The sequence below is a fragment of the Trichogramma pretiosum genome, unplaced genomic scaffold (genome assembly GCF_000599845.2).
Source record: "Trichogramma pretiosum strain Unisexual culture from Peru unplaced genomic scaffold, Tpre_2.0 scaffold13, whole genome shotgun sequence".
NCBI lineage: Eukaryota > Metazoa > Arthropoda > Insecta > Hymenoptera > Trichogrammatidae > Trichogramma > Trichogramma pretiosum.
In genome coordinates, this window is record NW_019641606.1 from 2,423,511 (window position 1) to 2,445,758 (window position 22,248).

Consider the following 22,248-nt stretch of genomic DNA (forward strand, 5'->3'; position numbering starts at 1 on the left):
GACGACGACGTCGACGACTGCAGCAGTAAGCAGCCATTAGCATCGACAATCATAATGAATCCGCATTCGGGATAATAAATTTTGTCCAGTTACACGATCCATTGATTAAAAGTTACGAGCGGTGTGTGTGTGTGTGTGCATTACCAGGAAAAATTTTCGGACTACCCAAAAAAGAAAGCCGTGTTTCAAGCTCGACGGCGACGAATCGAATTCTGTGCTGCTGCAGTGCCCAGCTCCAAAGCCCCCCCTCGACTAGAGAGAGAATCGCAGGTCAGTAATCTTTGCAGAAAGAGAAAATGAAGACGGTACACACACGCATACACTCTAGAGAGCTTAGTGTACGCCGCGCGTCTTGACGATGACGCAGTTGTGTATATATATTTGGCGGCATTAAATAGCCAGAGTAGTAGCGCCCCTCTACATACACAGCCGCGCAGACTATACGTCGCGGTCATCTGCGCGACGTCGGTTTTACAGCAGTAGCAGCAGCAGCAGCTCTTTTGCGACGTAGCAATTATCCACCTACACAGCAGCAGCAGCAGCAGCAGCAGCAGACTAGAGTGCAGCATCGCTATACCGAATTTAACGATCCAAGCCCAGAGCTCGATACGCGGAAAGCCCAGGCGGTATTACACGCTGCTGGCGTGAAAAATAATTTTAGACTCGCCGCCTCGCGCAACGCCAACGCCAACGCCAACACCAACGCCAACGACGTTCGACAAATTGCCTGCGCGCCGAAATTTTTGGCCGTGATTAATCCAGAAATGATTAAATTGCTTTTATACGGGCGCGCGCGAGCAGTGAGAGCTTCGACGCGTCCTACATAGTATAACACGAACGGGATCGAGCGCGCGAGCATTGCACGAGAGAATATATAAATTTTTTAATTCGTCCAATGGCATTTCGCGTTGGAATTACACTGACACGCGCTGCGGAGACGGGCGGCGATATGGCTGGAGCACGAAACAGAGCATCGTTATGCACTGGTCAAATATTTAAGCGTGTCCGAGGCAGTTTAAAGTAACTGCGTCTAGCACGCCCAAATGAGTGCGAGTGCGAGTCTGTGTCTTTCGCGAGTTTATGCGTGTACACGCATACACACGGACACGGACAGTAACATACACACACACACACACACACACACACACTCGCTCATGTATACGAATTGCGAAACAGAGGGTCAAAGGAGAAGAAAGAGAAAAGATTAGACCGGATATGCCGACGTTGGCTGTGCGACTGGATTTATGGGCCTGTTTTATTTGTCGCGACGTTTCCGCTCGCTGCTGCTGCTGCTGCTGTTCCGAGGCTAGCTTGCGCGCTAAAAAAAGTGAGAAAGCAGAATAATGTAAGTGCGCAAGAGCGAAAGAGAGAGAAAGAGAGAGGAAAGAAGCGACCGAGTGGAGGAGAGGAGAGGACGAAAAACAGAATGCAGAGAGAGAGAGAAAAACAGGCGAACCCGATGACGACTGAAGATTTTAGTTTCGTCTATAAAAAGCTTTTACTTTCGTCTTACTTTCAGGCCTTACGTGCGCGCGTGGTATATAGCGTAAGAAGCGTAAGAGCGCAAGCCGAGTACGAGCGACGCCTAACCTAATGACATGAAAACGAGCGACCAATCGGTTAAATAAACACGTTATGATTCCGCTGATTACGTCGATTAGAGGTCGAATAATTTTGATAACGGGCTCGTTATTTATAGATTATGCGAGGCAGCAAACACCTGCGAGATACTTTTCATTCGATAACTTTTGTTCGAATAGGTTTTCCCGTATCGGAAACGTTAAAATGGTTTTGAAGAGCAGAATCAAAGACCTACCTTTCTGAAATTTGGGCCGAAATCGCATGCTGAAACAGTTGGTCCATCATGTGTGGTCCGTCGTCTTTGTCACTGCCATCTTCGCCCATTGTCTGCTCGTCTTTACCGTATTCATCCTCCATTCCTGCACACACGCAAATAAATTATTTATTAGACAGGTCCTAAATTAAATCTTTCATTTGGTATTATTACCAAATTCATAAAAAAATGTGGAATGAATGGAATCTTTCAGTCAGACTTCGTTTGGGATAAAAACAATAAATTTAATTGAATACTCTCAACTGTGTAACATACTCAAAAATAACTATTCGTACTAGTTCTACATGCACGAACGAATATCATTTTCGCTTTATGCAATTTCAATCATCTCGAACGATATTTACGATTACGGAAAATGTGGTCGAGTATTACAAAATCCAACTAAATACTTCGTACATTAATACAGTAACAATTTTGTACCGTCATTTTAATTTCGCTCTATTCATCTTTTTGGAAAAAAAAACCCTTTCATTTCGGAATTCATGTAAAGATGTATCGATTTTACAACGCCAACCTTCGAGCTCTGAAAGAGATTCTTATCGAAAAGACGATATCACGAAATTCTCCCCCAACTTTGGACCGTGAATAATTTTCAGTCTACACGTGGTGTATGTGGTTAGACTTTAGAGAGGGTAGCTCTCGCGTTTTGAACTGAACTTCGAATGATAAATCAGTTTGTAGAAATTTTGCCCTATTCAGTGTCAACGATATAAAGAATTTTATAAATAATTATGAACAAAAATTTGCATGAGGTAAAACAAATTCAAAGGAATTAACTATTTTAATTATTAAATTATTTAAAAATTTTAATTGAATTATTTCTTTTGAAATTAATTAGTACAAGTCTAAGTAATAATAAAAAAAAACATGAAGAACAAACATCGTGGTAAATGCAAGTTAATAATTGCAAAAAAAATTAAAGGATATATGGGAGGTAAGAGGGAAAATAAGAGGGAGGGAGAGGGGCGTGGCAAGATGAATGATCGCAAGATGCAGGAGTATTGATCCCCCGGTACACCATGCTATCCTTCTCTCTCTCTCTCTCTCTCCTTTCCTGTCTATTCTTTTCTCTAGCTATCTCTTTGCTCTAATATACTATTCTTCCCTCCAGTTTTCTACTTTTATAAAACAACCACTACTACTGCCATTACTACTGCTACAACTACTACGATACACACGCAGGCACATGTACACACGCAGCCCCGCGCGCATACTCGAACACCATCGCATGCCTATTTGTATGTGTGTGTGTGCGTGTATATATCCCTCTGTTTTTCTGATACTCCCCTGTTTGCTGTGTTTGGGTTCAGGGTCATGTGCGTGCACAATCTTTTGCGTCGTCTTTCTGATATTATAAGAGGGTAAAATAGGTTACTTTTTCAGTTGTACGCGGTCATCCCCTGGTGTATTCGGAAGGCATGACCACGAGGAACTGGACGTTACTTATGCGAAGTTTGTTGTCAGCCTCGCTCTCTCATTGCGATCTTAAGGGAATTTCTCGACTTCGACTTTACTTAAATTGCATTCGACGTCGCAAGATTGATAATTCAAAGCAAAAGTTACACGTGGACTTGGAAATGAGTTCGAAGATTGACAGTTTTTGACGTAGTGGACCAATTGAAAGTTTCGTAATTATTTCTTAGGAAACAGTTGTAAAATCTTCAACTCGATATAATCAGAGAACTTTGTATTTTAATCGATCAAAAAATATGTCGAAAGGAAAAATTTATTTGAAATTCTAATAAAGTTTTGACATAAATTTGTAACTTATAAAATCAAAATACTCAACGGAAAACTAACTGTAATTGTCAAAATTGATGGAATTCGAGTTCGAATTAAACTGATGAGATTACTTTACTTTTACGAATCGCAGGGAAGTAAATGAATTGCAACTCGCGGAAAAGTTTTCTATAACAAATCGATACGAGAATCGACTTTTATTGAACGCGAGCATCTCTATAGTTTTTACGGTCGATAATGTAATTAAGATCGCCCGCTAAAATTTGTTGTTACGAATACGTTTTTTATTTCAAAGTAGAAAATTGCTAAAAGTTTAGACGAGTAAAATGCATTAATGAGCATCTATTTTGATCAAAAAGTTCATCGAACTTTGTGTTATATCTTGTACGACAAGGTCAAGGCATGTTACGCACGCTGATAGAGATAAGTGCATGGAACTCATAATATAAAGATAAATATGACTATTAACATTCCTCGATGCAAGAAGCGTTGGACGAGTTAGTGCCCTCTACATTGATTATAATATTATGCTTGCTCGTAAACAGGCTCTTATGAAATGAAGCGATCCGAACAGCGAAACTAATATGGCTGTATTAGAGGATATGACTTTTTTAACCGATTCTTTTTTAAGAGTACTTTTTGCTTTCGTCAAAGAATAAGCGTTAACATTTTTTAAGTTATCAATAAATTTTGAGCAATGGCTGGAGGTAAAACTTGCGTAAAAATTAGTGTATCTTAATTTAAAGGTCGCAATTATTTGACCATTTGACTCAGGAAATATGTGTCTCAAAGGTCAAAAGTAAGCTCGCGCTAAATAATTAAAGTACATGGTGCGTTCGGCAGACCCATCGGCATTTGCGCGGGAAACATCCCGGAGCCCAACGAGGGTGTGGATCGCGAGTAGTAACTATAGAGATTCGCGCATTCAACGTGGTAAATGTAGCTTCAAGCTGGCATTTACCTTGAATTAGCGTCGAAATTACATAGATTTAATCTCTTCTTAATCCTTACCTCGTCGGGAGGCCACAGCGCCATGGCTCGTTCCCCGCGTGCTTTAAGCACCACGCGAATCTCGCCGAAGAAGCCCACGACCGAGGCGGGGTGGTGGTAAGATGCAACGAAGTAGCGATAGTCATGCCCACACAAGCTCCCGAAAACACCGGGTAGACTCGTCGTCTTCCGGCACATAATCGTCATGGTCATTTTATCGAAAAACGTCGAACGGTAGAACGAATACATCACACAAACATTCACATGTGCACACCACACTCCAACGGGGCTAAGCCGGTATATTTTCGTCGTCATGCGGCACTGCACACAACCGAACTACTACTACTACTCGCGACACGTTGATTCGCGTATAAATTCTCTACTCGATGTCGATTCACGTCGAATCCGCAAATTGTCAAAACGGGGTTTTTTAATTAATAAATCCACGACGAGATCACGACGCCGAAGTCACGTGTATCGCACACACTCGGGACTGCAAGCTCTGCTGTTCAGGCGGCGGTCGTAGGCAGCGCTTCGTCGTTGTCACGGAGCGTTGTCGGCCATGCCTGCTGCTGCTGCTGCTGCCTGTGCCTGCTGGCCGCCGCCGTTGGCGCGCGCGTCTTATCTTCGGGGCGCGGGTGCGCGCGGGGGGGCTGCTGCTGCTGCTGCTGTTCTCTCTCTTTTGCGCGCAAACTAGAGAGCAAGAGAGACAGACCAAACATAGCACACAGCCAGGTCGATAGTGCAAAAGAGACTACGCCTACTATCTGCAAACGCCGCCGCCGATGTCTCTCCTCTTTCTCTCTCTTGTGCTGCTGCTCCGTGCGCGGCAAAGAAAGTCGGATAATATATAGCGCGTCGGAGGAAAGCGCCCGACGACGACGACGACGACGACGACGGTGGGGGAGTATGCACGACGACAACTGGCTATGCACACACTAGTTCGTCGTTGCAAAAAAGCTCGCGCCAACTTTTCGCGCAGCTCTCTCGACTACTCCGTTATTGCTCTATACGCGGCGTTGGTAGTGGTGGTAGTGGTGTGCTGCTGCCGGTAGCGGCGAGCAACACATTCCCGATTGCAGCAGCAGCGTGAGCTAGAGCGAGACAGTCTCGTGCGTCGGGGGCGCCACCGTTCGGCCCCGACGTCGTCGACGCCCGCGATCGATACTTTCCCGGTATTATATACATATATATATATGCGTGTACGTCGACGTCACATATACACTACTATCGTATATAACGTAGTAGTCGGTCGCAACGAGAGGTACAGAGAGCAGCACAGCGCCGTATCGTTACACACGCCGTTTTGCGCATGTATATTGCACGATGTACGTTGACCTCCCCTAGCCTCGCGCTGCTACTACTACTACTGCTACTACTGCTGCTACTACTACTACTTCTACTACTACTGGTGCATAGTACTACTGTACTCTCTACTCGCGCACGACATCAACGTATATACGGTGAGGGAGAGCTTCGATGGTTCAGCAGACAGCAGCAGCAGAAGCAACGCACACGATGCCGAGCTCGTGGTTTTTGGTATATAAATGCACAAGCGGTTTTGGCCTAAATGCGACCGAGTTTAAGCCCCCCGGAGTATCTGCCGCTGCTGCGAGCCCGAGCCGCTCGTCGCTTTTAATCCCTCTGACAGTGTATACGCGGCTTATTAATTGACAAATATATTCTCGCTTCGGTGAAACGTTCGTCGTTTGGAATTTTTCCACTGAATAATAAAATGCGTTGTAATAGCTCGGCCGATGGTGGCGATAGCAAAGCGAGAATTGATTTCTTGTGGGACTACTGCTACTACTGTGTTGCGCGGGGGATGATTAAGTATAAAACTGCGCGACTACGTTTCCGTGAATAAATATTTTTGCCTCGCAGTACGCGACGCTCCATCGATCAGTCTGTTAATCATCCCTACGCGCGAGCTTTCGCTTAGGGAGTAGTAGTCTCTTTGCTATCGCCGTGACTCACTCTACCTAGAAATGTCGAGGTTACAATGATATTCCTCTCCTACATCGACCAGGAAATATTAATTTTCACGAAATTTTCTATGAGCCATGCGGGGCCGAAAAATCAATAATCTATCTATCTATCTGATACACACCGTATTAAAACTAAATTCAAACAGCTGCACAGCTGGAGCAGAAGCAGCGCGCGTGCCAAACACTAAAGTCTCGCAAAAAAAAAAAAAAAAAAGATTTTTTTTCCTACGTTCATTTCCGGGACCCCGCTATCCACTTTACTATCTCGGGAACAGAGAAAATCCATTGTCTTTTTCGGGTTGTTCCTTATCCCAATTCCTTCATCGCCTTCCTCGTATACCCTATAGGTACTTACTTGGCGAAAGAGAGAGAGAGAGAGAGAGAGAGAAAGAGCGCGCGCGCAAGAGTATTTTTCTTGGGTGATAAGGGCGTCGCTTTTCCTCTTACACTGAGTGAACTGATCGAATGCTTTACACACATACAAGCGAATATATCTATGTATAGAAAACGCACGCGCAGACGTTTCAATGTTGGAAAGACGAGAGAGAGAGCTAAAAAAGAGAGAAATAATAAAAGACAACGACTGCACCGGCAGCAGCAGCAGCAGCAGCAGCAGCAGGCTTAAATGAAAGAGTAAATGAGTATGGCGTAGTTCATTGAGCTTTTTCTTCATCGAGCTTGAAAAACTCGAGCTTTTTTTTTCGCTCTTTACGTCGGGCTCGGTAGTAGCTCATATACTTTCTCATTATTCAACCGCGAGTGCGCGGAATACAACGCGCGATATTGATTTTGCTGTTTTGTCAAGTTTTATTTCGAGTCGTTGACCTATTTGCGCGGCGGAGCATATTCAGAAAAGTAGAGAGAGAGAGAGAGAGAGAAAGAGACAGACGGACGGGGCGGAAGAGTCGAATAAATGAATATGAACCGGAGAGACAGAGAGAGAGCAAGCGAGTACACATACCAACCCTCCCGCTCGTACGGATTTGAAAGCGCCTAATCGACGCACACGCGGCGACGGCATGCAAACGTAATAACATTTGTTGCGGTTTACGCATCGAATGAATCCATTGGCCCATTTACCTAGAATTATATAGCATATAACTTCCAACAGATTCCGGGACGATTTTGCAGCCGAGGGAGAGACATAACAAGCTCAACAAGTTGAAACTAATACAACGGGCGGCGAGCAATGCGCGCGGCCCTGGCAAAGTAAAACTGGATAAAGCGACAGTTATGCTATCAGAAAAGGAGACGAGGAAATGAGAAAGAAGTCGACGAAAAAAAAAAAAAAAGAAAAGGAAAAAAAGAGAAGAAGTTACGGTCTTTGTGAGATAAGTATACATTAAAAATCTCTGAATGGAGAGAGAGGGAGAGAGAGCTTTTTCCCATCGCTTTGAGACTGGCCATTTTTTTCGGATCTACCATTTCCCAATTTTACGTTATTTTCTCGTCCGTTTCTGACGTTCTCGTCCTCGCCGTTGTCGTTCCTTCTCTTCTGCCCCGATGTAACTTTTTTTTGTTCGTTTCGCGATCAATGTTCCGGCTCAACGGACACTAATGCAAACTACTTTCTCTCTCTTTCTTTCTCTCTCCTCGACGTGGAGAGTTCGTAGATTTCAGTCCATTCGAAAAATTCGAGAAAAATTAGCCACACGAAAAGAGCACGAAGCGCAGCTAACAAATGATGAAGTTATACATGCACGTCCAACTCTCTCTCTCTCTCTCTCTTTCCAGTTTATAACGTGGTGCTGCCAAGAGTGGTTGTGCCACTGCCCGCCGTGCGCAAGCACACACGTTAGTAGTGGTGAGAGTAGTAGTAGTAGTAGGTGGATGGAGGATGGATGGATGGAAAAGTTAAAATAAAAATTTTGTATATTCATGCATGAATTGAGCTAGCATATATTGCCAGAGTCGGAACATCATTTTTGCTCGATGTTTCGCGTATATATTTTCCACGAGCAAAATTGTGTGGGTTCTCTCTCTCTCTCTCTCCGAATTTATTGCGGACGGCCGTATTACGAAATGAAAATATGACAACCCCGCTGCTGCTGCTCTCGATAAACTGGAGCGGCCGGAGTAAAGATTTGGTTTGATTGAATCGTGGATACGGGCGCACAGTGTGTTCAATCGGCGTTAAATTGATGAACTTTGCACGCGGAAAAAGCTCCAAAAAATGACACACGGTGGTTTCCACGTTTGTGAAATTTTAGATCGTTGCCAATGCACACGACGATCTGTTTATTTTTCTAAAGCAAAATCATAAAATTATTCGTCGAAAATCACTGAGATTCGGGCATGCTCATAATATTGCACGCAACAGCGAGCCGCAAAGCGTAATAGAGTGCCAGGGATTCGAGTCATCGTGCGCACAGAGAGAGCAGCAGCTCCGATGCCTTCGCGCGACGTTCAAGCGCACGCACAGAGAAATTAGCCGGTAAATTAAATATAGTTCACAACAGTCGGGCGTGACGTAATGCTCGTTTACGTCTACACTGGCGCAGCAATTAACTGAGGCCTCATCTCATCGAGAAAGAGAGAGCTAGACATAAAGGACGCTTGTATGTATTACAAACCCGAGAAATTTACTGCTGCGCCTCGACTTTGGCTGCGAGTCTTTCTCGCACTCGCGGATCGTTCAACCTGATTACCGTGCGGGTTAAAATGTGCGCGATACATTATAAAACGCTGCATACACGCAGTGGTACTGCGTCTGCTGCTATGCGCTGCAATGTACAATCGCAGGTGCAAAGCGGTTTGTCAAATAGGTACAGGAGATACTTTTTAGCTTAGAGAGAGGAGTGAGAAAGGAAAAGTCAGTGAGCTTTTAAGTGCCAGTAAGAAAGAGAGAGAGAGAAGAGAGATTGCGCGCGGAGCTCTGTGCTTCGTTATCACGCCAAAGAGTTAATCTTTATAAATAGGCTCAAGAGAGCGCGGTTAAATTTAATCCTGACCCTCGTCGTCGTCGTCGTGGAGCGCGCGGCTGCTGCTGTTGCTTCTTATATGTACACGAGCACAGCACAGCGCGCTGCAGCGTGAGCTTACTTTTACGCGCGACGACGCGTGCTTTTTTTCATTTTTTTTTTTTTATTTATGCCTTCAACGTTGGCTGCACGTTGGATGCGAGCGATCTGCATTATGGAGCAGACACAAGTCTCGACTGTCTGTATCTGGGGTCCGGGTTTAACCAGTTTAGGTCAAATTCGATCGAATAAATAAGATGCCGAAATACATTTTAAAATTCAACCGTCGAGTTTTAGCCGCGGTCGATGAAATAAAAATCACGAGCTCCGAAAAACAAACAACAACAATCGAATTTAGGGATTACTGCTGTCTTATTTTTACAGCTACTTTTACCTATCTAGCGCTTGTATAATGCAGTGTTTGCGTATATTTTATTCGGTGTCTCTGCGTAAAAAACACAACTTTACCCTATACACTTTTGGAGGGGATAAAAAACCTTACAGTGGCTGCTGCTTCTGTATCTAGTGTAGCTGTGTATTCAAGCCCGTGGAAAATTGAGAGTAACCTTATCTCTCCGAGCTTTTAATTTAAAACCTTTTCTTATTTTTTTCCTCGTACACCGTGGCTGCTGGCGCGACGAGCTAAGCTTCCAGCTTGCAGCAGCAGCGTCTTATATGCACACACCTAGCTAGGCTAGAGATCCATGTGCTTTGGACTCACCTAAGAGACAGGCCGAAAGGATGTTGTGTGTGGCTGCAGTAGAGCCGCGCGAGCTTTTCCGATGACTGGTCTAATTTAATTTTCGGAGTCTAAAGAATCGCTTCACGGGAGAACGAGGGATTTACGAGTAAACATTTTTGCGTTCTCTGCGCCAGTTGCGTCGATTTGGCCATTGACGCGATTAACGAAATAATCGAGGGTAATCGTCGAGGGTAAGAGATGGGTTTCGCACGTCTGTCAGAATCAGCGCAATCTAGAAAACGAGCCTGTCTCTCCACGCTGGTAGGTATATTTACGCTGAAAAGAGAGAGATAGAGAGAGATAGAAAGAGAGAAAGAGAGCCGCGCGCGGCTGCAAAGATCGAGTTCACACTCTAGTGCTGCTTGCACTTTTGCTTCCTCATGAATGAGGGAGCGGCATCTGTCGAGTTAGAAAGGTCGTCGGCCGCGCACGGCTGCTCTCTCTCTCTCTCTTTCTCTCTCTCTCACTCCGTGGAGTTTCCGACGCGCCGCCGCTGCAATATACTATACGCAGAGGTATATATGCAAGCTGTGCCGTGCTGTGTGCTGCTGTGCTGTGCTGCGCTAGGATCGATTTTGGCGTCGTCGGCCGAAAATAGACGAGGAGGTCTGTGCAGCAGCAGCAGACTCACACACACATATATACACATAGCTGCAGACCTAAGAACGTATTTTCGAGTGCATTCGCGCGCGCGCGCAACACTTACACACTTATTTTCAGCAGCAACAGCATGGGTATGGGTTTATGGCGCATGGGACCGGGGGAAATACAGGACATGCATCGTCGTCGTCGTCGTCGTCGTCTATAAAATACGAGTTGAAAGTTTTCGAGGTTAGAATTGGGTTATTAGCGTAATCTCGGGCTGCTGCACGTATTTAATCCCGCGCGATCGATCGCAGCCGCAAAAATTGTTTCAGCGAATCTCGCGATTTTTTTATTTATTTATATTTCGTCTCTCGACCGAGAGCGTTTTTGACCGATGACCTGGCGCGCGTCACGTCGCGTCGCTCGTTTCTTTTTTTCCTGGTGCCGCGGATTTTATTCATTTCAGGCTGCCGCGATTTTCAGGTGCTGTTGTGTCTGCGTGTATACGTGGCTCGAAGCACGTATGCATCTATCTCTGCGCGGACCGGTCATTGATTTTCTTTTTATTCGTCGCCGGGGGGGGGGGCTATTTNCGGGGGGGGGGGGGCTATTTAATGAATTAGTCCGAAATCTATTACGAGCGCGGAAAAATTAGGTTACTCAAACGATCGGAGAGGATTAATTTCATTTTAATACGAATTATTCATCGAATCATTAATACAGAGACGCGATGCTGCTTATATCCAAGCCCGCTAATGGAATTACGCGCGCAAAAAAGTTTGCCATCGAATCGTATTTGATATACTTTCGATGGTCGAGAGAATAATTTCGCATATATAGGAGTCAGACATCCTGTATATACATACGTCACGATGTTGTACCGCGCATATAAAGACGCGTGTAACAGTGAAGAGGCAAATAGTCAACGATTCACTCGTTAACAGTTAGGCCCCGAAGTCTCCATCAGTCAGGCTAAACTAGCATAAACAACTGAACGCTCGCGCGCGCGCGCGTGGATAGCAGCTCTAGCCGAAGGAATGAGAGAATTTGATACGAAGGAATTTGCGGAATGCCGTGTAATAATTGAAGCCGGCTCTACTCTCTCTCTTATGCTGCTCTCCCCCTTCGCGCGCGCGAGCGAGCGTCCGACTTTAAGCAGCAGCGAGAGGTGAGCGAATATCATCGGTTAATGTAGAGGGCGCCACTAGACGGGATGAGTAGCGAGGCCTGACGATGTCCTTATGGCTTCTGCGCCATTTCGATGGATCTCGCGCTGATTTTTATTGATCATAAGTACGGATAAGTACAACGACTTAATTTACGTAAAGTCAATTTTAAATTATCGTTAGATAAACGAGAGCTCTTTTCATTATTACCGCGCGGATGTTTCAAACGACTCCAGAAGTATGTACTAAATCGAAAGTGCACGGGGTAAGCAACGAGGAGTGTACAACAGTGCGACAATTTTCTCCTTCGGCAAGTATCATTGTCCTAAAGTTTCTTGCCCTTTGGACGCAAATGCCGAAAGAGAAAAAAAGAAAAAGACGATGTACACGGGGACCCACCACATTTCAAAAATCCGCATAGTCTGTTCTTAATATATATATAGAGAAAGAGAGAGAGAGTGCGACTACGTCTAGACGAACGCAGAAAACTAAAATGCACCCCTCGCAAAAATCATACCGTAGTAGTAGTAGTAGTAGTAGTAGTAGTAGTAGTAGTACGGAACGCATACCGGTTGTTCTCCTTTTTTCTCCCCGTCTCTCTCTTTCTGCCTCTCTTTTTTCCATCGTTCCTTTGGGCCCGCTATACCATTTTTTTTTTTTTCAAAAAGACACGAACGCCCTTTGCTATGCATAAATGTGTGTGTGTGTGTGTGTGTCGGCGCGACGTTTTTTGGGGTTCGACGGGCGGCGGCACGCGGATCCTAGAGTAGAGTTGCATACGACACGAGGCGGCGATACACCGGTGCTGCTGTCGCTGCTACTTTGTCGGGTAGGTTTCCGTTACACGTCGTCGTCGACGTCGAGACGTGCATTCTCAAGATAACGCGACACACTGCTGCCACATGTACTGCTGCCTTCGATAATCGTCGTCGAATTCGTATATAAATTCCGAATTCTCCCTCTCTCTCCAACCCCGCGAATAAATATTTCATTTTCGCGCGAAACGCGATCGTTTCGTATAGAGTATACTACTCGAGTATAGTACTTTGTGCTCGTTCAAAAAAGCATCGCCGCGAGTAGCAGTAGTAGTAGTAGTAACACAACGAATAGAGAGGAGCTGCTCTCGCACGGTATACGAAGGCAAGAAAAAAAATCGAGTGAGCGAGAGAGAGAGAGAGAAGCGTAATGAGATTTATATCGAGGTTGAATTTTTGCAACAAGTCTCACCACCTCGCTCGGCGTGCAACCAGATGCGCGTCTATTGCCGCCGCGACGCAGCGCATATTCATGCGAGATTCGAGTCGTAACTAGTTTTGGGTGGATGTACACTCCGGTGGCGGCGTCGACCCCATTGCACGCGGCGCGCGACACTACTATATATATATATATATATATATGCATTCGAAAACTCATCCTTCTGAATAATTTGCTCTTCCTTTCTATTCTTCCTTCTCTCTCTTTTTTTTCTCTCTCTCTCTCTCTCTTCTCGGTAGATAGCGCATATATACGTACGACGACGGGCCTAGGTGCTTATGCACCATTATACTCTCCCTTGTTATACGCGATCATGCGCGCACAGACACACTCTAACACACACCGACGGCCTGATCCGCATTCAAATCATCCGTTCTTTTCATTAAAATCGCATTCAACAGTTTAGATTTCTGCACTCGTTCTCCTGTATACCGAGCCTCGGCGTACGCGCGTCGTCCCCATAATAAAACTTATATTTATGCTGTTCCGCAGGATGAAGAAGAGGCAAAAAAATTGCTCGAGAAACAGGCACTTGTATATCGAGAGTGTCGTCAATTTTCGAAAAAGCTCGCCACTCTCAACCCATCGTTCGATATTTGTCGACGGTAATCGCTATCGAACATCGGCGCATCGACGAATGCAGAGTCGCGAGCTTTTCGTCGGTGGCCCATACACAACGTATGCACACGGGCGTTTATGCAAATCTCACACCCTTTTCATTCTGGTGCACGCGCGCGCATGTTATAACGCTGTTGTTGCGCGATAGAATAATAACAGAAAAAAAAAATTATACATGCAACGTTGTATTTTGTTTTTTTTTTTGCCTCGTTGTTTTTTTGCTGCTGCTGCTCGACTCGCGCGCACAAGCACGCGCACAAAAGGTCACGGTGTTGTTGCGCGTGTGTGTGCGGTTGTGTTTTTTTGTCATCGCGATCATGGTTTTACGTATGCATGGGGATTAAATTTATAGCGAATTTAATATAATGCATATGGATGGGCGCCACGACCTTTGGCCGCCGCCGCCGCCGTACGGGTCCTGCTTGCAATAGAAAGAGAGAATATAACCCCGAGAGCTGCTGCTGCTGCGCTTCATTTAGCCCCGCACGCGGCCGACCTCAATTGGATTACGGGCGAATTAGAGTCGACTTTGCGCGCGCGCGCGCGCCAATCACCCTCTCTCACCTCGAATTCGAGAGAGAGAGAGAGAGAGAGAGAATTTTCACGTTTAATTCTTCGATTGCGCTTGCGGGTCGATCTTCGTCTTTTTTTTTTCTTCTTTTCTTTAATAAATCTCTCGTCGTATAGCCCGTAATAACAATCCGAAACGAAACGTCGAAAGGATGCGGAAAGGAAAATATTTCATATGGCCACCGCAAATATAGCGTCGTTGAGCGTGTAGTATACGTTGGGGCTTATACTACCCTCTTCTCCGCGTGTATAAAATATACATGTATATCGACGCGAAAATAAGAGAAACGCAAAAGATTCTTGTATATACTACGTGGCTCATGGGTGACTCTCTCTGTGTGGGGTCGACTTTTTCAAAAGATCTCTCTCTCTCTCTCTACGCGCGTCGAGGAACAGAAGAAAAGGGACTGCCAGACGCAGCAGCCTTCGCTTATAGACGAAAAACTGATAAACCGACTGTGGAATGCCATAGAGATAAAGCTATGAGTACTAATAGTGGTAGTAGCGCGTCGCACACACACATACACACGCAAGCCGACAGAGCAGCAACAGCTGGGAAATTGAGAGGAGAGAGAAAGAGAGCAAAAGGAAAAAGAATAAAAGAATTTTCAGTAGTAACTTTCTTCCTTATCGCTTGCTCCTTTTCTGTGTGTGCTTTATATACGCTAAAGCTTCAGGAGCTCTCTGAGCGTTGACTCGCGTTTATATTCGCCGAGTAGCATAAAGTATAATTCAATGCGTATCCAAAGGGCGCGTTTATTTCCATGCAAAGTACATCATAATGTATGGATGCACATTATTTTTAATTGAAAACGTAAGCAGCAATAATTGCGCAACGCGTAACGTTTCCAATAATTTTTTGCGAATCTTCGGGTAGCGGGTACACGTACAATATACGCGTATACGTATGCACCTGACTGAAACTTTGTAACAAGCCGAGCTAGCGAATGAGCATATAGCAACCCCTTTGAGCTTACATAAGGCCGTATACTCATTATTCAGTAACAAAGTCACACAAAACCATAATTAACCTCGTTCCTTTTTACATCATCCTTTCCTTTTTTTTTCGACGACGACGCAAGGGGCAGTATTAGCAGCAGCGACAGTGCGCGGCGCACATGTACAGTTATATACCTACAACAATATATATATGTATGACGACGTTACTCGGCACCCAAAATTTCGGCGAAAAGCCGCGAGGCGAGACCGCAACCTCGAAATTTCGCTCGTGTGTCTGCGCTGCGTCTTTCTACTGTGTCTGTGCGTGCTCGCACACACGTATATACCCACACGAAAAATCAGTATGGGGCGCGACGGCGGCGGCGTTCATCACTCGACAGATGGTACACGTAGCACGCCCGGGCCTACTACAGTAAGTATGTACGAGCCAAAAGAAAGAGAGAAAGAATGGTTTATGTTAAGGGTGTGAGTCGGTATGTAACAGCGCGCAGGCCGCTACGCCGGCATGTAGCGGATCGAGAAAGATCAGTAACCCTCGATACTATACATGCATATATATCCTACGTATGTATGGGTACCGGTGTGCGTATTATAAATGTAAGTAAGGGCCCGAGAGCAGCCGAGCCGATGTTGATGAGGGGTTGTTGGTTGGTTGGTTGGTGCTTCTGCTGCTGCTGGTGCCAGCGCGCAATCGTTTCGGAGAATTCGGAATTTTCGGGCAGATTCGAATCGCAAAAATATATAGATGAGATGACGCGTCCACGCGCGGGGTGTTCGATCGATACGTCGTTTTCGGACATTTCGGTGGACAGAGAGAGAGAGAAATAGAGAGAAAAAGAATGGGTTGACGATGGGAATGATTTTGGCAAATGCGATGGACGACGACGACGATGGTGAATTACTGCTATATACATCATGGAAGCGACCACCTGTCCCTCTTTCCCTTATTTTCGCTCGATGCTCGCGATAATAACCCATTCCAGTAACTACACTACTATGTACTCTACTATAACGATGCTCCTGAAATCGGGGCGTTTTATCTCTCGTATCTCTCCAGTGACTCCGAAAACTTTTTCTCGATTTTTCCCCAAATCGAACGAGGAGAAGTGCAGAAAAATCCCTGTATCAACGAAAAAGATTCGATAGTCGGGCGATTCCATCACCCTGAACATTTCCCGCATGTTCAATTCTAGCGCAGCAGCAGCAGCAGCAACAGCAGCATACGACGACGATGTATGCGGACGTGAATAATCCATGGGCGCATGCACGGAGGATGGTGTTTACTCGGCGCACCGTCGATGGCGCCACATTACGGGGCACAACCAACCAAGTCACACGCACACACACGAATCGAGCCAGGCCAACAGCAGCAGCGGCATTTTATATATATATATACATTATAACACACGTGAGCGGGAGAGAAGCCCCGACATATAGTATAGTAGGTATAGTACTACTATGTGCAGGCACTCTCGCGTGCGTGCGTGCGTGTGTGTGTACGCGCGATATAATACCCGCACAGCCGAGGCGGCAGCAGCAGGCACGACGTGCATAACAGCTCCTCCAGCCAGCCGAGTGAACTGCTGCTGCTGCGCCATTCATCGGCGCGCACACGCGAGTTTCATGCCGTCGTGTTGTTTCCATGATGCCGTGCAGCGCAGTGTGTTCGGAGTGTACACCGCCTCGTTTCTCGGCCTGGCTGCTCGCGTATATATACACATGCACATAATATGTAAGCTTCGCGCGCGCGTGTATGTGTGTGTACGCTTTCGCGCGCGCAAACTCTACGACGCAGTTTTTCGACCCCTCTTTTGCTTTCTACATATTAATATATTCTACTTAGACACTACTATACTACTGCTGCTGCTGCTGTTGCTGCTACAACTGCGAATACTACGAATACTACGTGTGTGTATTGAGCTGTGTTATAGTACGCGCGCTGCGCCGCAGCAGACACAGACAAACATATACACGCTCTACACACTCCTTACGCGATATATATGCACTCCGTCACGCAATAATTTCGGCTCTCTCGTTGCTTTTTTTTCTCTTCTTCTTTTTCTTCTCTACTTTACTATACTGCGTCGCGCGATGTTTTTCCTCGTGTCTTCTTCTTTTCTCTACGTTATATACGCGCAGCAGCAGCAGTGTACACTGTACAGAGAGGAAGAGAAGAAGCGCACGTGAATTTTTTCAATCTTTTCTCTCTCGAAGCTAGCTCCGAGGCTGCAGCGGAAAATTCTCTCTTTACTTTATGCGTCTTTGGCTTTTACATTAAATAAATATGCAGCGTTTACGTTTATAATATTCCCGCGTAAACGCACACACACAGAGGATTACAGAGCGGGCTGCTAATTTGCGGCCGATTGGCAGGCCAATTTACTATTCTTGGCTTCTTATGCATTAACAATTACGTGGCGCACGAATATTGGCTAATTAACGCGCACACACACGTAAACGTAAACTCTCTCTCTCTGGTTCATGAAAATATGCTACACGTTGTTGTGTGCCCGTACGCATATTTAATTTAATATATAATAAATAATATAAACGCATATAATACAAACGCTGCATGAGCTTAGGTGAATAGCAGCAGCAGCACGAGAGCTGCTTTACCTAGGCTCAGCTCTCCGTGATGTGTATAGTCGAGCCTGATGCTGCTGCAGCTTCGACTATACCATTTTCACATTTAATTATTTTTCGTCGGAATATAATAGAGTATTGGAATACGTTCTAAAGGTTTTAACGACGTGTATGATACATATAATATAATAAATGCGTTCGAATGCTTGTTTATAATACGCATTGCATGAAAAGGTGTGTGCATGTATAATACAGGGAGATATGTGCAACACAGGGAGAAAAAAAAACATTATAAATCGCCTCTTAACGAGTCGAATTGCCTCGATTGTTCGAGGTATTATTGATTTATCGTTCGTTGTAACAACAACAACAACAAAAACAGTCGAACTTTCAAATCGTTCCGATGCATCGCTTGATGATGCACACGAATCAAATTATCGTATACGTGAAAGCAACGTGATTGATATGAAGTTTTCATACATAATCTTACGGAATGAAAAATTGGGATGCAAAACTGATACATACATCGTTTCTTCAAAAGGAATTTCGAATACTCGTTACCGCAGTGATATAAAATTTGTATTATACTGCAGCAACAGTTTACCATGTCCGTACGTACATATAATATTGGCTTTTACGATATCGCCCATGAAAACCCATGTGTGTGCATATTCCTGGTGTATTCTCGCTTTAATAATAATAATAACGACAGGCGCAAAACTATTGTACGCCGAATAAAGTAGATGTGTGTATCATATAATATAATATGGCTAAAGTTCGTGCCACCAAATCGTATTTATAAATATAGACAAACGTTAATCTAATGCATGCAAAGTGCTTTGGTGTGTGTGCGCGGGCGCTATCTGGCTAAAACGCCTATATATAATACGCGCATACATCTAGTGGCCAATGTTGCAAATGTTGCGCCATACACACATACAATCGAGCTCTCGCGCGCGAGGAGGAATCAATAAAAACCTCCGCGACGACGACGATCGGCTATACAATACTTTTCTCGCTCGATGATTCGCGCAATTTCTTTTTTTGCGCCCACGTCGCAAAGGAAAATATGACGAAAAGCAAAAAAAAAAAAAATCATTCGAACGAGGCGTTGCAGTGCCAGAATTCATCTGGTGTATCATTTACGTGCTGCTGCGCGTGTAGTGCCGCGACGACGATGGCAACAACGAATGGGCGTACTACCGCAGCCACGAGAGCTCTGCCGAGCACGAGTGAAAAAGCTCGTCTTAAAATTGCGACGCAGTTAGAGCTGTGCAGCAGAGACAAGTATATATACTACGAACGCACACACACAGACAAATATATACATGTAACGCGTGCATCGGTGCTGCGAGTGCATATGTGCAGCACAGTGCAAATCGCGAAAGTAGAGAGCAAGACAGAGACAGAGAGCTTGAGAGGCCGCTGAACCTCTCGTAGCCGAAGTAAACATTGCGGCGTAAGCGCGTTGTATATAGAGAACACGCCGCGCGAAATTTTGACAAGCGTGGCTCCATCTCTCGGACGCGCCTCGATGTTCCTACTATCGAATGCGTGCACTAACACGCAGCTATGCGCGACGACGCCACGACTTTTTCGCGTACAAACGTTTCGATTCGCGATAATGCTTCGATTTGTTAATTTTACGTAATAAATAATAATAATAATGACTCGCGGTCGAACGACACCGACGCGTTCGTAATGAATCGACGAATTCGTGCGATCGAGAGCCCCACATAACCTGCGTGCGAATCTCGTGGGTAAACGCGCGTGTGCATTCCTTCCGCGCACCGAGATTCGACGAGATCCAAACGTTTATCGCACAGCACCATCCATACATCTACCCTATAGACACACACGCGCACCAATACACAAACATCGGTTGGTTGGTGTACGCACACAAACGTAGGCGCGCTGGAGCGCGAGCGTAAACATGTGTTATACTATACACACTGCGCTACATCGATATATATGTATACAACACGCGCGCGTTATAATGCACTGCGCACTTTCCGCGTATAATAACGAAATGTACACACACTCACACACGACGCAGGATGACGTTTTCTTTCTAATCGTCGTCGGGCCGAAGATATTTCGCGACGAGAGATTCTTGGCAATTGTCGGAACACGTTTTACCGGCTCTCTCGCAAAGAAGACACGGTATTTCCAAGATTCGTCGTCGTCGGGTCATTGATTTACGAATGTCACATTATTGTATTCGAGGCGAGCTTGAAGAGAGAGAGAGAGAGAGAGAGAAGAAAAAAAACAAATACGAGCGCAACTAGTACGAGAGAGAATTTCGTGATAAAAAAAGGAAACGATAATTGTACGAAAGCTTAGAACAAAACTTTTTGTTCGTCACGCGTCGATCGAAAGGAGCTGTATGGTGCATTAACAATGTGCAGCTCGTCGTTCGTCATTAAAGTCGGTGCTTTTATTCGCAAAGGAATATCTCTTCCTTTCCGTGTTATTTTACGACGAGAGACGCATAAAACGACGACGACGGTGTGCGCACAGCAGCATACACACGTGAGAGAGCGTAAAGAGACACATCGGAGGTGGTGATAGCACCACGAGACTCCTCTGCTCTGTGTATACGTTGTACAGCCAATGTATAATATACGGACGACGACACACGTACTTGTCTGTGCTATGCTATGCTATGTATGTGTGTGTGTGCATACCTCCAGACTCTCTATACTCTATATACGTGCGCACTATCAGCGCGACAGACATATATACACAATGTACGAAAACACACACACGAGCAGTAATAGTAACACTGAGAGATAAATAGATGGGTAAATAAAGAAATATGTTCCAATTCGTAAGAGTACTCACCGTCGCTCGGGTCTTCCAGCTCGGCATTCTGGAAGTTGTATATATCTGCAAAAAAAGCCAAAATACAGACGATGAGTGGATGTGATCGTGTATAAGCCGGGGTTATAATACGATCGTTGCGGCCCCTCAAAAAACCAGAGCTAGCCCAGACAGGGATCGATTTATAAACAAATTACGCAGGACGCGAATTGCCAATCGAGCCCTCGCATTATTATGTTTATTATTATTTCGGGGGCGAAATAAAACTAGGCTAGGGGCCGAGAGATCGAATTTATTGCACACACTCACCCGCCATCTTGCCAACAAACTATTGGCGCGCCCTCGCGGCCGGACTGGGGCTCCTCCGCGGACAAGTTAACTCGGCGCTAGCTAGGCCTCTCGGGCTGGCTGCTGCTGCTGCTGCTCTTTGGCAGCTACGTATGTATATATATCTTGTATATATAGCACTGACACACGCACACGGGGTTATACACGCACAGGACACAGACGCACGAAGGCGCTAGTAGGCAATCAGCGACACACACACACAGGCAGAGATCTCTCGTGCGCCGCGCTTACAGAGAGAGAGTGACGAGGAGTGCAGCAATATTATTGCCCACCTATTGGTTGATGCTTCGAATGAGTGTGTGTGCGTGCGTGCCGACTACACAACAATCTATGGAGACTAAATAATCGCGAGACAGCTCGTTTCGCTCTGTGTTCTGTGCTGCTCCGGCCGTTGACGCGCGCGAATTCTCAACTTTTCGTATTTCAATACGAATACAAGTGTAGCCGTCGTCGTCGCTTTATTAAAACTGATGAAACATGCTGTACGATGACGGCGATGATGATGACGACGGTGGCGGTGCGAATTCAGCTTTTTCGACTGTTTGCCGCGGCGCCCGACCGGCTGCGTGCGACGAGATATGAGCGACGAGCTTTTTATCTATTATATCCGTATAATGGCCAGGCGATTTTTTTTTTTCGGGAATGCTTTTGTAGAGGGGAAATGAAGAGACATTTTTTTCTGCTCTTTAAAATACTCGAATTTTTTTTTTATATTCAACTGAGAATATAATTTATGCGATATAATTTTGAACATACCCTCGTGTTTCGTATAATGATAAATCAATTTCGTATGTAGTTTCTTTTTTTTTCAAGTATTTACAATATGTATTATTGGTATTCGAACATTTGAATCGATAGAATAAAATCGAGAATCATCTTTTTCTCAAAATTCTTGACACATGGAAATTTGATTGTACGATACATTTTAAATATAAGTTCAAGTAGACTTCGTTATTTTTTTCTGCGCTATCAGCGAAGCCGTCTTACTCGACGATTATCAAACAATTAATTTAAAATATTACAGTTAAATGTTTCTTATTTTTTTTTCCTTTGGAGGGACTGAGAA

General features: G+C 45.1%; 1 protein-coding gene across 1 annotated transcript in view; it reads right to left on the minus strand.

The window, feature by feature from the left end:
- Window positions 1–21,494, minus strand: part of LOC106652122 (serine/threonine-protein phosphatase 4 regulatory subunit 1-like) — a 123,639-nt gene extending 102,145 nt beyond the window's left edge. The window contains exons 1-3 of the mRNA XM_014370907.2: window positions 21,144–21,494; window positions 20,856–20,900; window positions 1,817–1,940 (exon numbers count right to left, since the gene is read on the minus strand). Of these exons, the coding sequence (XP_014226393.1) occupies window positions 1,817–1,940; window positions 20,856–20,900; window positions 21,144–21,150 (176 nt within the window). The 5' untranslated portion in view covers window positions 21,151–21,494. The remainder of the gene's footprint in view (window positions 1–1,816; window positions 1,941–20,855; window positions 20,901–21,143) is intronic.
- Between the last annotated feature and the right edge of the window lie 754 nt (window positions 21,495–22,248).